This window comes from Callospermophilus lateralis, chromosome 18 (assembly GCF_048772815.1).
Source record: "Callospermophilus lateralis isolate mCalLat2 chromosome 18, mCalLat2.hap1, whole genome shotgun sequence".
Lineage (NCBI taxonomy): Eukaryota > Metazoa > Chordata > Mammalia > Rodentia > Sciuridae > Callospermophilus > Callospermophilus lateralis.
This window is the reverse complement of record NC_135322.1, coordinates 2,915,586-2,936,140: the sequence shown is the minus strand read 5'-3', so window position 1 is coordinate 2,936,140 and position 20,555 is coordinate 2,915,586. Positions and strand designations below refer to the sequence as shown.

General features: G+C 54.8%; 3 protein-coding genes across 4 annotated transcripts; 2 read left to right on the top strand and 1 right to left on the bottom strand.

Moving 5' to 3' along the window:
• The first annotated feature begins 20 nt into the window (after nucleotides 1–20).
• Ndufa3 (NADH:ubiquinone oxidoreductase subunit A3) lies at nucleotides 21–2,052 on the top strand. Its single transcript, XM_076839057.1, has 4 exons — nucleotides 21–116; nucleotides 334–408; nucleotides 1,418–1,495; nucleotides 1,908–2,052. The coding sequence occupies exons 1-4, from the start codon at nucleotides 107–109 to the stop codon at nucleotides 1,997–1,999; spliced, it is 255 nt and encodes an 84-aa protein (XP_076695172.1). The 5' UTR covers nucleotides 21–106; the 3' UTR covers nucleotides 2,000–2,052.
• A 52-nt stretch (nucleotides 2,053–2,104) lies between these two features.
• Nucleotides 2,105–6,702, bottom strand: Tfpt (TCF3 fusion partner). Of its 2 annotated transcripts, XM_076839045.2 has the most exons (6): nucleotides 6,312–6,701; nucleotides 5,477–5,735; nucleotides 3,787–3,857; nucleotides 2,882–2,951; nucleotides 2,586–2,804; nucleotides 2,105–2,245 (listed from the first exon to the last, which is right to left on the bottom strand). In XM_076839045.2, the coding sequence occupies exons 1-6, from the start codon at nucleotides 6,332–6,334 to the stop codon at nucleotides 2,126–2,128; spliced, it is 762 nt and encodes a 253-aa protein (XP_076695160.1). In that variant the 5' UTR covers nucleotides 6,335–6,701; the 3' UTR covers nucleotides 2,105–2,125. The 2 variants fall into 2 exon arrangements, with proteins under 2 accessions (XP_076695160.1, XP_076695161.1); XM_076839046.2 differs by lacking the exon at nucleotides 2,586–2,804 and having other exon boundaries at nucleotides 6,312–6,702.
• On the top strand, nucleotides 6,702–19,571 carry Prpf31 (pre-mRNA processing factor 31). The gene is made up of 14 exons (XM_076839024.2): nucleotides 6,702–6,831; nucleotides 7,392–7,576; nucleotides 7,693–7,753; nucleotides 9,843–9,926; nucleotides 10,537–10,634; nucleotides 11,478–11,584; nucleotides 11,842–12,011; nucleotides 12,870–13,027; nucleotides 14,930–15,019; nucleotides 16,561–16,688; nucleotides 16,781–16,853; nucleotides 17,467–17,595; nucleotides 17,681–17,779; nucleotides 19,149–19,571. Exons 2-14 carry the CDS (start codon nucleotides 7,400–7,402, stop codon nucleotides 19,272–19,274), a joined length of 1,500 nt encoding a protein of 499 aa, XP_076695139.1. The 5' UTR covers nucleotides 6,702–6,831; nucleotides 7,392–7,399; the 3' UTR covers nucleotides 19,275–19,571.
• Nucleotides 19,572–20,555: the final 984 nt, after the last annotated feature.

The window sequence follows — 20,555 nt, the reverse complement described above, 5'->3', positions numbered from 1 at the left end:
CGCCAGGACACCTCTCCAGGGCGCATGCGCAGCCCAGGTTGCGGAGGCTGGCTCAAGGACCACAACTCCCAGGGTGCTGCGCGCCCTCGCCGCCGCCAGGAACAAGATGGCTGGGAGTAAGTGTGAACGCTGCGGTTGTGCAGGGCACGGGTCTTTCTGGTAGCCCGCGGGCGGTCGTAGGGCTGAGGTGTGGCGGAATACATGTGGAGGCGGTGGGGTCCGTCCTGGACAGGGCGCGGCAGGCAGATGGGGGCTCTTCCCGGGCGGGGTGGCGCGAGCGGGCTAGAGGTCACCCGGCAGCCCCTGCAGGTGACTCTCTACTCGACCCTCCAGAACTCGCCGCCTTTCTGAAGAATGCCTGGGCCAAGGAGCCGGTGCTGGTCGTGTCCTTCGCCATTGGAAGTCTCGGTGCGTGAGTGCCCCGGGCGCGAACGTGCGTCACCCGCCCCGTTCCATCTCGCGCCCCACGGCGTCCCCTCGCCTGCCCGAGCTCACGCCTGAACCGCTCCACGCCTCCCAGTACACCGCCACACTAGAGGTGCAGAGCCTCTGCAGGGCTGTCCACCCTGGTTGTGCCTTGGGACTCACCCAGTGGTGAAATAATGAGCCCTTCCCCGCCCCCACATCCGCATCGGGTTGGCTAGGGTGGGAGTGAGCTGGGGAGTCTGTGCCACACACCCTGAGGAAGGAGCTGTGCCCCGCACCTGCGCGGCTCACCCAGGGCTCACCCTGGGCAGGGTGGGCGGTCCCGTTAAAAGCATTCATGATTCTGTAAGCTTGGGGCAAGGCCTGGGATTCTTCATTTCTAACAAGTTCCCGGGTCTTGTCAGTACTGCTGGTCTGCGGATCACACCGGGTGAAATTCTAGAACGCCACGGGGCTCCGGAGCTTTTGAGGGGGGCCAGTATTTTGAGATGGTAGGAGACACACTGGATTTAAAAGCTTAGCATGTTCAAAAATATGTACACTTACCAACATTTTAATATTGATTTTTTATGTAAAAATGATGTTTGGGTGTACCAGATTAACATGTTATAAGATTAATATGAAACATTTAACGCCACCGTGTAAAATTACAATGTAAAGTCATCTTTATGTCAGACAGCCCTGGCCTAGATCCTTTTGCACACCCTGCACACCCTTTCACCTCTAGGATGCCTCACTACCCTCTGCCCTCCAGGCCTGACTTGTCCCTGACTGATGGGCTCCCATCCCTGGACCATCAACTCCCTGGAAGTATTCTGCCTGTAAATGGGGATCCTAGAATACTGAAGGGCCCACAGAATGAAGGGTCCTCCTGGAATTTCTAGCCCTTCCTGCTCCCCTTGATACCCCCTTCTTTGCTGAGACTCAGCTTTTGCCCTTTTCCCCATCTCAGAGAATCACTTTAAGCTGGGCCTTACTCTTCTCTCCACAGCTGTGATTCTGCCCCCAATCAGTCCCTACACCAAGTATGCCATCATGATCAACAAGGCCACACCCTACAACTACCCAGGTGAGCGGGGACCTGTGCTGCAGGGAGGGGTGGAAGTGGGCAGTCCATTCCTGAGCAGGGTCAGATATTGCAGTTTGTCTGCACTCTTCCTGTCCAAATCCTTAATCCACATATTTTGCATCCCATTGTTTTTATACTTTTGAGTTTCTGTTATCTTTCCAGATTTCTGTTCCTCTTTGGGTTCCTGCATCTGTTGCTTTCCAGGTGTCTGGTTCTCCCATCACTGGGGATAACCGTCATTCCCACCATTTCCTGTTTCTCTACCTCTCTGCGTCACTGATTGTCTGATCCTGGCTCTCCTTTCTCTCCCCTGGAAACCTGTTTCCCTTTGAACTTGCACCAACATCCCTGCTGTTCTCTGCAGGGCCGTAAAGATCTGCTGATCTCAGTGGCCCACCCTTCTGTCTCACAGTGCCCCTCCGAGACGATGGGAACATGCCTGACGTGCCCAGCCACCCCCAGGACCCCCAGGGCCCCAGCTTGGAGTGGCTGAAGAAACTGTGAGCACTTCCATTGACAGGGAGGAGGCACCTTCGCCCAATAAAATGTGAAACCAACCCACGTGTGATGAGAAATAGGAGCAGTTGACAGGGACTAGGTTGAGGGGGGGGGCAGTTTATTGGGTTGGGGTCAGTCAAAGGGTGGGCTGGCAAGAGTTGGGTAGGGCAGCAGTTTGTCTGGTCCCCGAGAAACCCAACTTGAATCCAGGGTCTCATCTGTTTCAAAGCCAAAATCTTCCTCAGCCTTAATCTGGAGAGAGAAGGAAAGCACAAGTGAGCCAGGGAACGCGGGAGCCCTGGGGTCTGCCAGCACTGTTTTCACAGGCCAGCTTCCTGTGCTCAGAGGCAGCCCCAGCTCTGTGCCCAGACGTGCCACATTCTCCACCCTCACCCTCCTGCCCTCCTTCTCTCCTCCTATCTTGCTACCTCTCCAGCCACTTCCTTCTGCAGGTCTTCCCCTTTGAGTCTTGTCCAGCCCCCGGCCTCCTCAGCCCTCCCTGCTTCACCTTTCTCCAGCTCTGCCTAGCTCTGGGCCCCTCAGCACAGGAGCCAAGTGACACTTTGGCCATAGCACCTGGACTCCTTCCTACCTGTGCTGGGGCCAGTTCTGGAGTCAGCGTGGTTCCTGCCCGGCACCCATCCCTAGGTACCCGCCGCCTCTTCCGCCCACTGGGCCCCTCACCAGGGGCTGGGCTACTGGGTTCTGGGGGTATAGGAGTCCTTCTAGGGGGGGACAGCCCCTCTTTCTCTGGAGGCTCGTTCTCAGCATTGCCTGGAGTGGGGGCGTCTGTACCCTGGCTTCCCTCATCCTGGTAGGTAAAGGGGAGGAAGTCAAGATTGTGTCCTGGGCTTCAGTTCCCCAACCTGCCCGAAGGCCAGTGCTCACCTCCAACACAATGGTGAACTGGCTGGCCCGATAGTCATCCCCGTAGGAGTCCAACACTCTCATGAGGAACCTGTGTGAACAGAGAGGCCACCAGTGGGACAGCTTATTTATTAGTGGGGTTGGGGGCACACAGTAGAGCCCAGCTCTATTCTACTTGAAGCCAGATTGTCCTTGACCCAGATTTAGAGTTCTGCAGCCTGAGAGGCCTGCAAACTGGGCACTAGCCAGGCAGTGGGGCCTTGGGCAAGATGGCTTGTCTGACCTTTCGTTTCCTCTGTAAGTGAGAGATACTGATCTGGGCTGGGCTGGGCTGGGTGCAGACACAGCAATGGCTCTCTGAGGCTGGCATTTTGCAAACATTCACTTAGGAGCTGCGATTCCTATTAATGACTGAGGTGAGCATGACACTCCTATTGGGAACCTCACCTCTGACCAAGGCTGCTTTCTCTTCCTCCCCTCTGCTTCCACAAGTTTTCTGCACACTTCCCATACCAGGGTCCTGGCAGTGGTTTACACAGGTGATCTTTCATTTCACAAATACCTCTTCAGGGAAGTTCCAAGCTGAGCATATCCCTAAGAGCCCAGCCTAACCCTTAGAGCAGTTTTGACATTGGTGTTGCCCTCAGTTGATTGGAAGATGCAGCTCAGACGGGATATTGCTTGCTCAGAGCCAAACAGCAAATAGGTGCCACTGCTCCATCCTGCTGTCCTGTCCACTCAGTCTGCTCTCCCAGCCCTTCCCTGGGTCCTGGAGCCAGCTTTTCCCTCTAAAACCCAGCTCCACTCTTTCTCCCTGTCTGCCTCAACCCTACCTTCATCTTCAACCTCTTGTCCTTGAGGCCTGTGAGGGCCAGGTGGATGAAGATGGCAGAGATAGTGAGGGAGGGTGGCATAGAAAGGGTTACCTGCGCTCCTGCTGGAGTCTTCGAGTTATCCTCTGCACCTGGTGGAGCCTGTTCAAGACCCGCTCATTCACCTGCGGGGAGATGGTGGGCAGGTACACTGGATTCCACTAGTCTCCCACTCACTGGGACAGGTCTGATGGAGCGCCATCTATGGAGGGCCTAGTGCCTGCACACAGCAGCCCCCGTTGGCCTTGCTGAATGAGCAACTGCAGGGCTAAGTGCTTGATGCACACTAGCCAGGCTGACATGCCAAAGGCAAGGTGGGGCCACTTTAGTGAGTGCTATCAGAAGACTGGTGGGCTGAGTGATGGGAAGGAGACAAAGGAGTGACCACCAGGAGCAAAGCCTTCCAGGCTGTGGGGACAGCCCCTGCAGTTTCTGAGGACCTCAGCCTGGGTGTGGAGGGCAGAAGACATGGCTCAGGCAACAGCCTAGTATTGGCTGAAGCATGTGCTCCTCCTGCTCAGAAAAACCTAGGTTCAAATCCTGACCTTGCTGCCACTACCTGTGAACTTGAGTAAGTTACTAAACCTTGAAGCCTTGGGTTCCTGCATGTGTCAAACAGGGATAAGAACAGACTGTTCCTAGGGAAGTGGGTTAAGAGCAGGCTCAAGTAGAATTCCCTTGGACTCTGCCATTCACCTGTCAGGCAGCATTCTGAATACCTCCCTGGTCTCCTGGCCCCTGGTCTGTCCACTCTCAGAACCACCATTACCGTTGTTATGGATTGACTTGTGTCGTTCCCCCCCCCCCCCCCACCCAGAAAGGTGTGCTGAAGTGCTAACTCCTAGTGCCTCAGAATATGACTGGATTTGGAGGTAGTCTTCACAGAGGTGAAGGTGGTCCTCAGCACCACATAAAAAAACTAAAGGTATTATGTTGTGTCCATCTACACCAAAAAAATAAATATTAAACAAACAAACAAACATGGTCATGGGAGGCCTTAACCCAGCATGACTGCCATCTTTATAAAAAGGGGAAACAGACGTAATACATGTGCAAGGAAAAGGCAGAGATCAGGGGATGCCTTTACACACCAAAGAACACCAACGATTACTGGCAGCATGAGAGAGGAAGGCCTGGAAAGCAGCCAGCCTCCAGCCCTCTGGGAACATCACTGCTGATGCCTGGAGCTCAGACTAACCGGCCCTCAAACTGTCAGAGTGACTGTTGAGCTGGTCCCAGTTTACTGAGCAAACCTGATAGGACCACCTTCCAAGAGTCTTCGAGGACTCAGGCCTGGCCCTGTGTTTCCCTCTGTTAAAACTGTAAACGGGTTCCCTAGCTCCCAAGAAAGAAAAAAACCCAAGCATCTGGCCCTGGTGTCCCTGGCCTGCTGCTCCACCCTTATTCTCACCAGGGGACAGGCAACTGTCCCAGCTGGGGAATCAGCCTGGGGGTTTGAGGGAGGAGAAGGATCCAGGGAAGGTTCTTGAGCAGAGTAGACTGGCCTCGGGGCCTCGAGTTAGGGGCACAGAACTGAAGAGTTTTGGCTGAGGACGGGGAGGTGCGTGGATGGAGCCGCCAGAGCTGGGCTGGCGTCAGGGGCTCCCGAGGAAAGGGCTCTCCAGGAGGGGTGGTCCCAGGCCGGTAAATAAACGGGAAGGGAAGAGAGAAGGCAGGGCCACTAGGAAGAGGGCATGTGGGCAGGCCCTGGCCCGGGACCCCGACACGGAAGCGCGCTGCCCACCTGCTCGATCTCTCGGCAGCGCCGGCCCAGCGCCTGGTACTTTCTGCGGTTTAGTTCCCGTTGGCGTCGCCGCCGGCCCCGGGCGGCCTCCTCTTCTTCGTCCCGCTCCCTGAGCCCGGAGCCGCCCAGGCCTCCGGACACGAACTCCACCTCCGTCTCCAGCTCGCTCTCCAGGATGTGCCCGCCGAACAGGGGCGGCAGCGCCAGCTCCGAGCCCGGGGGCGCTGAGAACTCTTCAAAGCCCACGGCGGCCATGGTTCTGTGGGTCAGCAGGGGTCAGGCGCAGCCGGCTGCTCTCCAGCCCTCCCCCAGACCCGGGGTCCAGGGTCACCGCCCCCCCAGACCCAGGGTCCAGGTCCAGCCCCCCCCCCCCCCCCCGCCCCAGGCCCGAGCGTCCAAGGCCAGCTCTCCCCCCTCAGACCCGGAGGTCCAGGACCAGCCCTACCGCCTCAGACCCGGGGGTCCAGGACCAGCCCTACCGCTTCAGACCCGGGGGTCCAGAGCCACCTATCCCCCAAACCCGGGAGCCCAGGGCCACCTGCCCCCCAAACCCGGGGGTCCAGGGCCAGCCCTCCCTCTCAGTTCCGGGGGTCCAGGGCCACCTCCCCCTCTCAGACCCGGGGTCCAGGGCCACCTCCCCCTCAGACCCGGGTCCCAGCCCCAGCCCCCTCCCCTAGAGCCCGTCTCGGCCCCGAAGCGGACAGCCCTCTGGTGCAGGACACTGCTGTACAGACCACAAACTACAACGCCCACGGCCTCGGGTCGAGCTCTGACAACCGCACGTCGCGGGGGCGCGTCGTCTTTCTGCAGCCGGGCACCGAGCTCCGCTACTCACCCCTCTCTCTGCTCCAGCTCCATGTCTCCTGCTCCGGGTACCGCAGGCCTCAGGGCTCCAGCCTCAGGTGCCCAGGTTGAGCCGTGCACAAAACTACTTGTCCCATCAGGCTTCGCGGCCCGGGTAGCTCGGCCTGGCCCGGGGCCAGCCGGGAGTTGTAGTTTCCTATTTCCGGCTTAAGGCCTTGTTTTTTCATCTAACTCCGCCAATAGTCGCCCGCGGAGCGCCGTATTTATTCTTGTCCCGACGCCGCGTCGCCTGCTCGCGGTGACCCTCGCTTGCAGGCCCAGGCCTCGGCGGGCCGTGAGCCCGCCAGGCCGTGCCCTGGGCCCAGCAACCCCGTCTCTGCTCCCAGGCAGGTGCTAATAAAGTTGTTCCAAGCGCTGCCGGAAAGTCGTGGGCGGTGGCCAATCAGAGCGCAGTTTTGTCGCAATTTCGCCGCAGGTTTGAGACGTCATCAGTGAGTGTCGACCGCTCTCGCAAAGCTGATATCCTAGGCGCCGTGGAGCGGAGTGAGGAGGTGAGTGTGATGGAGGCGAGGGGAGGGCGGGAGGCCGGGCGTCGGGGTCTGCGCGGGAAGTGTGTGAGGAGAAGGACAAGGACAGGTCTTCCTAGGCCGGTCGCTGAGAGATCTGCTGTGCTTCTCCGTGGCACGGCCCCGGGGGCGTGACCGGCGCCCTCTCTGATGCCCGGGAGGCGAACTTCATCGGGGATCGCTTAAGTAATCACGAGTGTGCGGAGCGCCTTAGGGCAACACGCAGGGCGTGTGGGGTGCATCACAAAGCTCCCTGGGCTGGAATGGGGTGCAGGGGTCGGACGGGGACAAGGAGCGCGCGGGGCCGAGGCGTTGGGCTGGGGAAGAGTGAGGCGAAGAGGACTGACTGCCCGAGGCTCCAGAGGCATGAGAAGAAGGTGGTAAGTCTTAGCAAGGTGGCGGTGAAAGGGATGTGCTGTGGAGACGCCCCCAGGGAACAAAGGAAAGCGCTGTCCTTTTGGAGTCTGCATACTAGAGCGGACAAGAAGGACCAGGGCCTGCCTTCTGGTAATAGGAGGGACTCAACTGGGTCTTGCTCCCCATAGGCTTTGGGATGTCTCTGGCAGATGAACTCTTGGCTGATCTTGAGGAGGCAGCAGAAGAGGAGGAAGGAGGAAGCTATGGAGAAGAAGAGGAGGAACCAGCCATTGAGGATGTACAAGAGGAGACACAGTTGGATCTTTCTGGGGACTCGGTCAAAAGTATTGCCAAGTTATGGGACAGCAAGATGGTGAGAGGATGAGGGTGTGGATGGCTATAAAGAGAAGCTCCCAGGAGCAGAGAGTGGGGGGCCATAACTCTTCTTTAACAGTCCTGGATTCTGACTCTACTCTCCTTTCCTGACAGTTTGCTGAGATCATGATGAAGATTGAGGAGTATATCAGCAAGCAGGCCAGAGCTTCAGAAGGTACTTCCTCCCCTTTGTTGCCTTGTCCTGCTGGGCCTTCTTGCTCTTTTGCTCTGTGTTGCTTTGAAGTGTAGTTCCCTCTCATCCTTTTTCAGAGCCATTTTCTTTTCTTTTATTTTTTATTCCACTCCAATTCATTTATCCCCTAAAAATACATTGCATTATAAAGCTGACACTTAAGTGTTTACTCTGTTGAGCACTTACTAATTGTGTTAGTACTTATTTCAAGGTTCCCCAAACTTCAGTGATTGACATGACCAGTTGGAGAGTTTTTGCTATTGTGTAAATCATATGTCCTATTATTAACATTTGCTTCAAATTAATGAATGTTTCTGCTAAGGTTTAAAAACGAAGGGAATTACTATTACAAATGGAACACTGGGAGTCATTTGATAAGTACAAAGTAACCATAAAAATAAATACAGTTGTTAGGGTATCACCTAAATTCTTTTCACACTTCCAACTTTGGGGAACACTGGGTCATCTCTTAAGCACTCAGATCACATTTTAAGAGTGCAGTTTTGTTTCCATTCCTCTTCTTCTGGGCAGGATGGGCTCTCAAGTGAAATTCCCTAGCAGTGGAATTCCTGGGAAGCTGCTGGGCATAGGAATGATGTAGTCAGAGTAGAGCTTCAGGGAGATTCACTTCTTCCATTATTTAACACTTTCCTGAGCACTCTCAGTTGAATCAGCCCAGGTCTCTGCTTTCAAAATGCTGAGGGTCTAGTGGAGGAGTTAGGCCAGGCTCCAGGCAGTTATTGGTGGGTGGTGACAGGCTCAGTACACTTCAGAGCCACAGGGTGGGTTGGCTGAACCTGTCTCAGGGGTCAAGGAAGAAGTGATACCTGAATTAGAGTTTGGAGCATGAGTACATATACCAAGCAAAGAAAGGGAGGAAGGGGTCCCAGAGCAAGAGAACAGCATGCCCAGAGCTCCAGGCATAACTAAGAAGATGCCAGCTCCTACAGGTTCTAGGTGCTAGTCTGAGGAACTTCTTGACCTAGAGAGCCATGCATGGGCAGTTCAGAAGTGGACAACTTCCTGATGTCAGGCCAGGCTCAGGGATTGAGTCAGAGTTGCTTGGACTTGGTATCTGGTGGGGAAGGTGGGCACAAAACAACTCAAACCAGATGGTGATCCTTGTCTAGCCGAGGTAGCGCGTGTTATGGAGTGCAGAGGAGACATCTGGATCCCTTGGGTCACCATCTGAGTCTTAAGGGCTTCGTGAGGCATTTGGGCGTTCGGGTTAAAGACATTAGGACTCTGACTCTGAAGCCACCCTGCCTGCAGTCAGGTCTCAGCTCTGCCACCTACTGACTCCAACATCAGATGGCGCCCTCCATTTCCTTCTTGGCAATTCTGATGTAATGTCCACCTCCCTGGGTGGTTGTGGATGAAGTAAATTAGCCCCTGTATGACACTTAGAACAATGCCTGACACATCCCTGCTAAGTCCCAACCATGACAGCTGCGGTGGTTGCTGCTCATGGTGATAGGGTCGTTGTCAATCCCATGGCTGTTAGTACTAACAGAGAACAAGACGCTTCTAGAAACAGACTGAGGAAGGGAAGTTTGAGGGAGAGGGAACAGCACATGTGAAAGCCAGAGGAGTGAAACTGAAATCTGGCCTTTGTGGCTGGAGTGTGAGGAAATGGAGGTGTGCTGAGAGGATGGGCTATGAGACTGAGAGCCAGACTGCAGAGCTGGTGAGTCCTCAAGTGCCAGCTGAGTGGCTCCAGGAGGTCTGGGCACCAAAGGTGCCGCCTCGTACTGGTCCTTACCAGGCTTCCAGGCATATGAGGCCTTGAATATCAGTCTGGGGAGCTTAGTTGTGAGCCTTGGGGTAACAGGGAGTCATAGGAGGTTTTAGTTCTGCGGCACAGTGGGGTCAAGTCTAGACTGGCCGACAGGGCAGACCAGAGGGAGAGATTGGAGGCAGGCCGTGAGTTCCGGGGTATTTGCAAACATAGATCCGTCAGCTAGTGGACGTTCAGCCTTCCTGCTTCCCTCCAGCTTCATACCCCTAGCTGTGGCCTAGGAGGTGTGGAGTTTAATCACAAACCCATCTAGGCTGCTTCTCATCTTCACAGTGATGGGACCAGTAGAGGCAGCCCCTGAGTACCGTGTCATCGTGGATGCCAACAACCTGACTGTGGAGATCGAGAATGAGCTAAGTGAGTGCCAGGAAGGGCGGTGAAGACAGCTGGTCTCCCCTCACTCCCTGCCCCTCCTCACAGGAGGGACAAGCAGGAACCTGGACCAATTCCTTCACTGGCCATTCCCAGGGGGCTTCCCCTAAGCCCTGGTGTTAGCTCGAATTCAGGTTCAGCTGCTGTAACAGTGGCTTTCATGTGATATGTGAGTCAGAGTCAGCAGACCAGGCCTGGTGTCACTGTTGAGTCTCTACAAGACCCAGGCTCTTTCTGTCTTGTTGCTCTGTCACCTATTTCATGCTACAGGGTGATGCCCTGCTTCCATCCCTTACCTCCACATCCCCATCAGTAGGTGGGAGGGAAGAGAAGGTCCTGGTTCTTTTTTTCTTAAGGGCATGACCTGGATATTGCATAGGTCACTTTGGTTCACACCTTGTGGGCCAGAACTAACTCATGTGGGCACACCTACCATTAAAAGCAGCCAGGAAATGTAGCCTTTATACTGATGTCCATGTGCCAAGCTGTGATTCAGGGGTGTGGTTTCTAAAGGAAGAGGGGGCAGTGGACATTAGGAACAACCAGTAGAGCCTGCTAACCCCTCACTGAACATCTGCTCTTCCGTTCACCTTAGACATCATCCATAAGTTCATCCGTGATAAGTACTCAAAGAGATTCCCTGAACTGGAGTCCTTGGTCCCCAACGCATTGGATTACATCCGCACAGTCAAGGTGAGTGGAGAGAAGCTGGACCCTGGAAGAACTGAGGCCATTAGAGTGCAAAAGGGGGCAAGGCCCACTCAGGCCCTTGGTCCAGAAACCTCGAGGTCTGGACATGACAGGAGAGGTGACTGGAAGCTATGGTGTTCCCATCTGCTCAGCAGGGAGGGATGGAACCAGGAGGGATATTCTTGTGCCACTCCCTGTGCCCCCACCCCTTGCTGCTGTCTTCCCTTCATCTCCCAATGGGATCCCCCACTGGCCTATTATTGCCCCAGCTGTGGCCAGAGCGGGTGACATTTGAGTTGAAGTCTGACGGCTGACCCAGGAGCCATGTAAAGATACAGAGTACACTGTTGCATAAGTGCAAAAACCCTGACTGGCAGGAGGCAAGAGGAAAGGAGGAGGGGCAGGGAGCGAGGCTAGAAAGGGAGACCATGACAGACCTATAAGGTTCTGAGTCTCATAGGAGGGCTGAGGGAATTTGAGAAAAGAGCAGCAGGAGGAGAAGAACACCCCCCACCCCCCACCCCGTGTCCCTGAAAAGACCAGGATGGTGGCAAAGGAAGTCCTTTTCACTACATCTGTGCCCATAGTTGAATGAACCAGTGGGCTTGTTCAGGGCACTTCCCCTGGGTGACAACTCTGCTCAGGTCCATTTCTGGATCAGCCAAGCAGGCAGACAAGGCTAATACTCTGAGCGAAGCTCTGGGAACTGGTAAGAGGTAGGTGAAGCTCCGCAGGTATAGACTACAACTTCCCAATGTCATCAAGAAGAGACCCAGACTGGGTGCTGAGCAAGAGCCAACTCCGTCCTGAGTTCAGGGACCCTGCTCCCTCCCCTCCCTACCTCAGGAGCTGGGAAACAGCCTGGACAAATGCAAGAACAACGAGAACCTGCAGCAGATCCTGACCAACGCCACCATCATGGTCGTCAGTGTCACCGCCTCCACCACCCAGGGGTACGTATGCCAGGGGATGCTGTGCTGCATATCTCCCCAGGCCTGGTTCACAACAGAGGCCAGAAAGGGCAGGACAAGGGCCCAGGCTGGCCAGGGTGGTGCTAGCTGAGAACTGTGATTCCCTTGTGCCTCAGCTTCTGGGATGATAGGACTTGACTGCCCTGAATCTACGCACAGGTGTGCCCACACACAGCAGGGGGGCCTGGGCTGATACCAGGCAGCTGGGACACTTAGGGCTGGGGCCATCCGCCTTGCAGGCAGCAGCTGTCGGAAGAGGAGCTGGAGCGGCTGGAGGAGGCCTGCGACATGGCGCTGGAGCTGAATGCCTCTAAGCACCGCATCTATGAGTACGTGGAGTCCCGGATGTCCTTTATCGCACCCAACCTGTCCATCATCATCGGAGCATCCACAGCTGCCAAGATCATGGGTAAGGCCCTAGGCCATGTCCCACAGACAGGTTGGCCAATGTATTGTGTAACTCTGGGAGCTCTAGTCCCTCAGAATGTGACTACATTTGGACATAAGGTCTTGTTTTAAGGATTCATTCGTTTGATGAGGTAGTTTGCATGATCCTTAAAAACACCCTGTGGGGGCTGGGGCTGGGGCTTATCCATAGTGCACTTGCCTGGCACGTGTGAGGCACTGGGTTTGATTCTTAGCACCACATATACATAAATAAAGACCCATCAACAACTGAAAAAAAAACACCCTGTGGCTGGTGCAGTGGGACACACCTATAATCCCAGCAACCAGGGAGCCAGAGACAGAAGGACTGAAAGCTCAAGACCTGCGTCAGCAACTCAGCAAGGTCCTATGCAACTAGCAAGACACTGTCTCAAAATAAAACAGAAAGGGCTGGGGTGTGGCTCGGTGACAAGGCCCTTGCCTAGCATGTGCGAGGCCCGAGTGGATACCCAGTGTTGCAGAGCTGCACAACACCACTGTGGAGCCTCGTGTGACAGCCCCCGTCCCCTTCCCCCAGAAACTAGGATGACTAGGCCACTCACAGTCGTCAGAGGAGCCCCTGGTTTGAAGAAAACTGTTCCAAAGCAGTCAGTATCCTCCGAGTGGAGTAGTGTGGCTTAGCATAGACTTTGGGGTCACTTCTGTTGGGTTTCCTCTGAACCTCCTCTGCATCTCTCTCCAGTGAGATGAGAGACATCAGTCCTTCCTGGCAGGGCCTCTGTGGGGATCCAAGCAGATCCTCATGTAAAGGCATGGAGCACACAGTGAGTCTCCAGACGCATGCCCCATGTTTCCTCTGACCTCTCCTCTCCTGCTGCAGGCGTGGCTGGTGGCCTGACCAACCTCTCCAAGATGCCTGCATGCAACATCATGCTGCTCGGGGCCCAACGCAAGACGCTCTCTGGCTTCTCGTCTACCTCGGTGTTGCCCCATACTGGCTACATCTACCATAGTGACATCGTGCAGTCCCTGCCCCCGGTGAGCCCTCCCTGTTGTCACTCCTCAGCCCCAGCTCTTGCACAGCTGTCAGTAACCGTCAGGAGCCTGGAGAACAGGGTAGTGCAGGCACAGGAATGAGGACATGGGTTCTGAAGCACCGCAGAGCAATTGGGTGAGCTCACGAGAGCTGCTCACCATGCTTTGGGCTTGTCCTCTGTAAAGTGGGGAGATGGTGTCTGCTTCCTGCGGCTGCTATGAGGACCCATTATGTACAGAACACCTACAGAGCAGGACTGGATGAGCAGCCTGAGGTTAGCTTGTGAGTGAGGGGCCCAAGACCCCTCAGGTTTGGTGATTCCCTAGAAGGATTTGCGGGGCTGCCTGAGAGATGCTGGTATGGCTTATTACAGGGGCAGATTCACATCAGCCAACAAGAGGTCTGGGGCTTGGATCCAGGAGAGAGAAGCACCTCAGGACTCCAGTTCTTGTCCCTTGGAGTCAGGACACTGTTGCTTCCTTGCATCAGCACATGATAGGCACAAAGTATCACAACAGGAAGCTCTTGTAAGCCTCAGTGTTAGGCTCTTGGGGCTCAGCTGCATGGACATGATCAAGTTGCCCTTATGACTGATCTCAGTCTGCAAACAAGAGCCCCCAACCTAAGTCACATGGCTGGTCTTCCCTGAGGGACCAGCTCTGTAGGTACACTGGACCACCTCATAACCAGCCAGCCAGCCCAAGGGCTGCAGGCCAGCAAAGGTCACCTCCCAGGAGCCCAGGGCAAAGTTAAATTCTCTTTTTTTTTTTTTTAAGAGAGAGAGAGAAAGAATTTTTTTTTAATATTTATTTTTTTTTAGTTCTCGGCAGACACAACATCTTTGTTTATATGTGGTGCTAAGGATCGAAACCGGGCCGCACGCATGCCAGGCGAGCGCGCTACCTCTTGAGCCACATCCCCAGCCCAAGTTAAATTCTTTAATACACATTGCTGCCTCTGGCTTTGTTGTTTTAATGTTATCTATCAAGTTTGTGACCGTGGGCTTTATGCACAATTTTCATGTTTCTTAGAACAGAAGCCACCTCCCTTTAGAAGCACAGAAGCGTGAATCTCAGGGACACGCAGATGAATCTCTTTATTTTAGTCACCATGTACTTTGCTTCTGTTACTTAGTAACCTCCCGTTTGTGATACCATTAAGTTCCCTTCTTAAACAGGTTTGTACTGTGTGAGAGTAGGTTAAGAGAAAGGGTTGATGCTGTGTGACAGTATAGGGACAGCAATGGCTGGAATGGTGACAGTGGTGGTTAAGACCATGGTGGCTAGAGTTTTAGAAACACTCGGGGATTTCCCTGAATCCTCACCACACTGTGAAGATGGCACTTCACTCTGCTCCAGTGTTGCCAGCTGCTCTTGGCGCCCATTTTACAGAGGAGGAAACCGAGGTGCTGAGTGTTGGTGGCTTCTCCAAGAGCATGCAGGTAGCGCAGTCATCTGGATCCAGGCCATCGACCCAGAGCTGGGGTCCACCTCTGCTGCTTGGCCCAGGCGCCGCCTCACACTCCCTCTTGTGTGGGAGCCACAGCTCTGGGACAGGCAGGTCTGGATCCAGTCCTGGTCTGTTGACTGTGGTCCTGCGTCCTGGCCAGCTTCCCTTCTGTCTGTGGGATGGGGGAACAGTGTTGGTGGCAAGTGCTGAAGAGACATCTGCATGTGGGTTTTCTCCTTTGATCCTCATGGTGACCTTCCAGGTCAGGTACCGCTACTAGAACACCTGGAGAGCCAGCAGCATGCCCTGAGTTACATACTCACAGGGGAGGGTGAAGGTGTTGGAGCCCAGTACTCGTGGCCAGGGTCCTCTGGCACTACCTGTCCTACTCCAAAGCATGAGAGTTAATCCAACCCAGGCCATGTCACCAAGGGCCCTTCTTTCCTTTGTTCCAGGATCTCCGGCGGAAAGCAGCCCGGCTGGTGGCTGCCAAGTGCACGCTGGCAGCCCGTGTGGACAGCTTCCATGAGAGCACCGAGGGGAAGGTGAGGGTGGCTGGCATCTGGGTCTGTCCAGGGGGGAGCCATCCCCAGAGGCCCACAGCATATGTCAGGACCGCCCAGGTGGTGTGTCTGTCTGTGATTCCCCACGGAGGCCGGATCTTCCCCACCCGCCCTGTGTTCCTCTCCTGGGACTGTTGTAGCAAGTCAGCACAAACTTGGGGCTTAAAACACAGGTTTATTATCTCACCGTCCTGGAGGTCAGAAGTCCAAAATGCAAAATGGGTCTCGAAAAGCTGATGTCCAGGTGCCAGTAGGGCTGTTCCCTTCTGGGAGCCCTGTCCCTATGCCTTCTGCAGCTTCCAGAGGTGGCCTCCTTCCTGGGCCAGCCACCCCCCACCATTTCCAAAGCCAGCCATGCAGCGTCTTGGCCTCTCCAGCTCTGCTTCCATCTTCCCGTCTCCTCTGTTTTAAGACCCCTGTAATGACATTGAGCCCACACTGATAATGGGAGCATGTCTCCACCTCACAGTCATTATCTCAGTCACATCCACAAAGACTCTTTGCTGTGCATGGTGACAGTCATGGGTTCTGGTGATTCGAACGTGGACATCCTTGGGGGGTGTTGAGGGGACATTGTTTTGTAGTATCCTCTCTACAAGCAGGGGCTCCTGGACCTCATTCAAGCAGTTATTCAGCAACTTCTGTTTTCCTTCTTGGAATTGTTCAGGAAAGTAGGTCTGTCTCCATCTGGCGCACCTTTGTTTTCCAGGCAGCTGCCTGGTGGTGTCAGGTGCTCGGCCTCTGTGTCTCCTGTCTCAGGTGGGGACACAGCAGGGGCGGCACAGACACAGGGGCGGGTGTGACCGATGGTAAACTGTGTGTGTAGTTGTCCCTCAGGGCTAAGTGAATAAATAGATGCCAGGAGGAGTTCAGGGACCGGGTGGGAGGGAAGTGAGATGCCCACATAGCTGGGATGCCAGGGAGGGTGTCTCTGAAGGGGAGAGGACTTAGGGGGTGACTTGCATGGATGCATGGGGGGAGAACACTCCAGGCAGAGGAAATGATCAGGGTAGGGGCCCTGAGGCTGGAGCACTGTGAGCCCCAGGAGAGGGGGCCTGGGGACACAGGTAGATGGTTCACAGGCCAACACACTCTGGCTGTGATAGAGGTGTTCAAAAGGGGCCAGCTGGAGTCATTCTGAAGGAAGAGCCTCAAGTGATCTGAGTGATCCGCAGTGTGGGAGAGAGGTTGTGGAGGTGACCTGCCATCTACTGGTCTGGGAACGAGGGGGCAGAAGACTGGAGAGGGGAGGAGGCAGGGATTCTGCCTGGCTGTGTTACCTTTGAAGCGTTCCTATAGAGGTGGTTGTCCATGGGGTGCTGAACTCAGAGGTGCAGGCTAAGCCCCAGGGAAAGGTTCAAGGATCATGAAGTCCTAGATGGGATTTGAAGCCCTGAGAGTCCATGGGATCCTGTAGGACCCCAGGAGGAAGACTCCTGAGGAGACTGCTCTGGTGGACAAGGATGGTGGGTGGATGGGCAAGGCCTGGTGGGCAGCCACCGCCTCTCCTCACCCCTCTCCAGGTGGGCTATGAACTGAAGGACGAGATTGAGCGCAAGTTTGACAAGTGGCAGGAGCCGCCACCTGTAAAGCAAGTGAAGCCCCTGCCTGCACCCCTGGATGGACAGCGGAAGAAGCGAGGTGGCCGCAGGTGAGCAGCCCTGGGTCCAGGGCTGGTGGAAAGGGAAGAGGCTGCCATGCTCTAGCTGACTTCTGGGCCTCTGCTCCCCGCACCTGTTGCAGGTACCGCAAGATGAAGGAGCGGCTGGGGCTAACAGAGATCCGGAAGCAGGCCAACCGCATGAGCTTTGGAGAGGTCAGATCCCTGCCTGGCAGCTAAGGAACCTTGGTGTCCTCCCACTCTCTGGTCCCACTCTCCTATCCCAGCCTGTCCCCTTGCCCAGCTCCCCACAAGTCTCCTCTGCACCCAGCTCCTTAGCTGAGCCCTACGGGCCTCTCCAGCTCCTCCCTTCTACCTTGAGGCTGCTTCAGGGTTCCGCTGACTTTGTGAGGGGCCCAACTGCTCATGAGCCCCCTGGCTGCGCTCCGTCCTATATCTGAGCATCCTCCAGCGGATCCCTCAAGAACTAGCTCAAGAACAGGGTGCCATCTTGGCAGTGAACCCCACCCCACTTCTTTCCTCTAATGTGCTCATGATGGAGCAGTGAGCTATCACTGCAGCTCAGGGAGTAGCACCAGAATCCTGTTTCTCAAGGGTCCCAGCATCACCTGAGCACTGTCAGGCAGGGGTCTTGAGGGGTCCCCTGTGTCACCTAAGTGCCCTTGGGCTGGGGCTTCACAAGGCACTCAGGTTGAATGGGTGTCTTTGAGGCCAGCACTCGAGACTGCTAGGATTCAGCAAGTTGGAGGGTGCCAAGGGGCTGGCTGAGTGTAGTCCTTGTGTCTGAAAGATCTCTCCCTCCCACCAGATCGAGGAGGATGCCTACCAGGAGGACCTAGGTTTTAGCCTGGGCCACCTGGGCAAATCAGGTAGTGGTCGTGTGCGGCAGACACAGGTGAATGAGGCCACCAAAGCCAGGATTTCTAAGACGCTACAGGTATGGGCCATCTGCATGGGGCCAGGGGGTAAAGGGGCCAGGAGCCAGGTGAGCCCAGATCACAGCCTCCCTTTCCCTCCTGCAGCGAACTCTGCAGAAGCAAAGTGTGGTGTATGGTGGGAAATCCACAATCCGAGACCGCTCCTCTGGGACTGCCTCCAGTGTGGCCTTCACCCCTCTCCAGGTACCCTCACTCTCACCAGAGTCAGGTGCTCCTGCCCTGGGTTAGCTTTGCTCCCTGGCCCTCTGAGTGATCCTGGTGAAGCTCCCTCCCCTCTGCCTCTAAAGAAGGCACATGATAGGGCTGTGGTGGAGTTTCATGTTGACAAGGTACATGAAGGGCTTAAGCAGCACCTGGCATATAGTAAGTGTCAAAGATTAGCAGTGATGGGAGGCGACCCATGGCTGTGGTCAGCACAAACCAGCTTTAGAGTCAGGACTGGAACTGTGTCCAGCCATCCCTCTTACCCTCCATTTAGGTTACATCTGAGGCTCCAGGTCCTTGCCTTGGAAATGACTGGGGCATTGGGGTATCTCATGGCCTTGCTCAAGAAAGATGGCAGTCAGGTGGGCTTGGATGTCATGCCTGAGTTCAGGTCCCTGCCCAACAGTAACAGACAAGTGTGGAGCTGGATATCTCTCTGCTTCAGCTTACTCACCACAAAGTAGGGTGAACCTGTCACGTAGTGTCAGGAGGAATTGATGAGTTCACTGACTCTCCAGCAAGTGTCTTGTTGAGTGGCCACAAAGTTTCCAGCACTGTTCTGGACTCTGGGATAATGAGAGAGACAAGTCTTCCCCTCGAGGTTATGGGGCAGCAGGATGTGGACTGATGAGCAAAGCACCCAGTGTGTGAGAGGATGGCAAGAGCCAGGAAGAGACAGGGCAGCAGAGGGGCTGGGAAGGGTAGGGGTCGGGCAGCCAGGGAAGCCTCAGCAGAAGACAACAGGTATGCATTGGGTTGGGCATGGTGGCGTATACTGGTAATCTCAGCAACCTGGTAAAGCTAAGGCAGGAGGACTGCAAGTTCAAGGCCAGCCTCAGCAACTTAGTGGGGCCTTAAGCAACTTAGCAAGATTCTGTCTCAAAAAAGTTGGGATATGACTCAGTGGTTAAGCCCCCTAGGTTCAGTCTCCGGGACCAAAAAAAAAAAAAGAATTACTGTGTTGGAAGAATTCAGAACAGCACTACCACTATCCTTGGCTGGTTTTGGTGGTGGTGTGGTAGGACTTTAGGCTAGCCGCTTCCTCTGGGTCTCAGTTTCTTATCCAGAAACCAGGCAGGAATGGCTTTTCTCAAACATTGGTGATCTTAACATCATCTTGGGAACTAGTTAAAAGCCTGATACCTAGGCCCCTCTCCTCAGCCCCAGGTTTGCTGATTAAAGTCTCCTGAGTTGAAGGAAACTCCAGGAACTGGTGAACCGTTTTCATGTCCACCGAAGCCTGAGGGCTTGGGAAGGATGGAGAGCTCTGACACGTGAAGAGGGCCATGGTGGAGGCCTGGCCTTTTCCCCACTCCACTTCTCATCCCCTCTTACTCTCCTCATCCAGGGTCTGGAGATTGTGAACCCACAAGCAGCTGAGAAGAAGGTGGCTGAGGCCAACCAGAAGTATTTCTCTAGCATGGCTGAGTTCCTCAAGGTCAAAAGTGAGAAGAGTGGCATCATGTCCACCTGAGAGATGGCATACGCCCAGGGTGGCCACCCACTGAAGAGAACTGGAAGCCCAGCCCTCTGAAGGGATCCAGCTCAGAGCCAGGAAGTGGAGAGCCTAGGGTGGAGAGCCTGCTCTGCCCTGCTGTTGGTTCAGGACCAGGACATCGGTGGAGTCAATGGAAGAGGCTCTGTCCGCCACCCCCAAGACTAATACCACCACCCCATTCCGGCAGAACTGGTCTTCCTCATACTCATCTTTTTAACTGAGACAAGAGATCCTTTTGTAGGGAAGAGTGTGATTAAAAGCACAGTACAAAGATCTGTCCTTGGGGAGTGATCATTCATCCAACACCTAGAGGAGCCAGAGCCACTGGGTTTAGGGAAAGAGCTTGGGCTTCCAATCCAGGTGGTGTCTGGGCCATCCCCCTCCCTTATCCTGGGCTCCTGGGTGAAGCCCTGGAGAACATCAGTCATTGTGATGCCCTGGCAGTATTGCCCTTAAAGGCTTTAGCATACAACATGGTCGACTGGATCGTTCTGGTCCCTTGGGCCAGTGGCTTCACCTTCCCAGCATTCACGCCCTCCCCATGAGGTACCTGGGAGGACTGGGAAGAATGCACAGCCCACAGGAGGGGCCCAATAGCTGGATTCTGTTATTTTTTTTAAAAAATCATTTATTTTTTAGAAATTGTTGGACACAATACCTTTATTTATTTTTATGTGGTGCTGAGGATCGAACCCAGGGCCTCATGCGTGCTAAACAAGTGCTCTACTGCTGAGCCACAATCCAGCCCTGGATTCTGTTACTTTTAAACCATGTTTGCTGGGGGTAGGGGATGCTGAGTTCTGACAAGGGTGAGGGAAGCAGACTTCCTGCATCAGTATGAACTACTGACTCTAAAAGTCCCTGCCAGGTGAGGAAAAGGAGCACACATACACCCTCACTCACACTCACTGACCACCCTGTCTGGGGAACTGGGGCTCAGCTGAAGTGCCTTCACTCACTTAGGCTGAGGGGAGAGGTGTCCTGGTGAGCAACAGTGTCGCGGGAAAGGGTCCTTTGTCCACATCTCTCTTCAGAATCTCCTTTCCCTCCTTGACCTGAGTTTTTATCTGCCATTGGTGGGTGGGGTGGAGGCATAGAGGTGTGAATCTCAAAATTCAGTATGCTTCAGAGTTCCTGGAGGACTTGTTAAAACATGTTTACTGGGCCCAGAGTTTGGTTCAGTTTCACTAGGGTGACGCTTAAAATGTGCATTTCAAACAAGTTCCCAGGCGGTTGATATTTATGCTGCTGATTCCA

Coding starts and splice junctions, on each gene's coding strand:
- Ndufa3 (XM_076839057.1), top strand. Junction 409..1,417: donor CTTCGCCATTGGAAGTCTCG/GTGCGTGAGTGC, acceptor TTCTCTCCACAG/CTGTGATTCTGCCCCCAATC. Junction 1,496..1,907: donor CACACCCTACAACTACCCAG/GTGAGCGGGGAC, acceptor TCTGTCTCACAG/TGCCCCTCCGAGACGATGGG.
- Tfpt (XM_076839045.2), bottom strand. CDS start 6,334: ATGGAGCTGGAGCAGAGAGAGGG. Junction 5,736..6,311: donor GAGCTGGAGCAGAGAGAGGG/GTGAGTAGCGGA, acceptor GCTGACCCACAG/AACCATGGCCGCCGTGGGCT. Junction 2,805..2,881: donor AGTTCACCATTGTGTTGGAG/GTGAGCACTGGC, acceptor TTTACCTACCAG/GATGAGGGAAGCCAGGGTAC.
- Prpf31 (XM_076839024.2), top strand. CDS start 7,400: ATGTCTCTGGCAGATGAACTCTTGGCTGATCTTGAGGAGGCAGCAGAA. Junction 16,854..17,466: donor ACCGCATGAGCTTTGGAGAG/GTCAGATCCCTG, acceptor CCCTCCCACCAG/ATCGAGGAGGATGCCTACCA. Junction 17,596..17,680: donor GGATTTCTAAGACGCTACAG/GTATGGGCCATC, acceptor TCCCTCCTGCAG/CGAACTCTGCAGAAGCAAAG.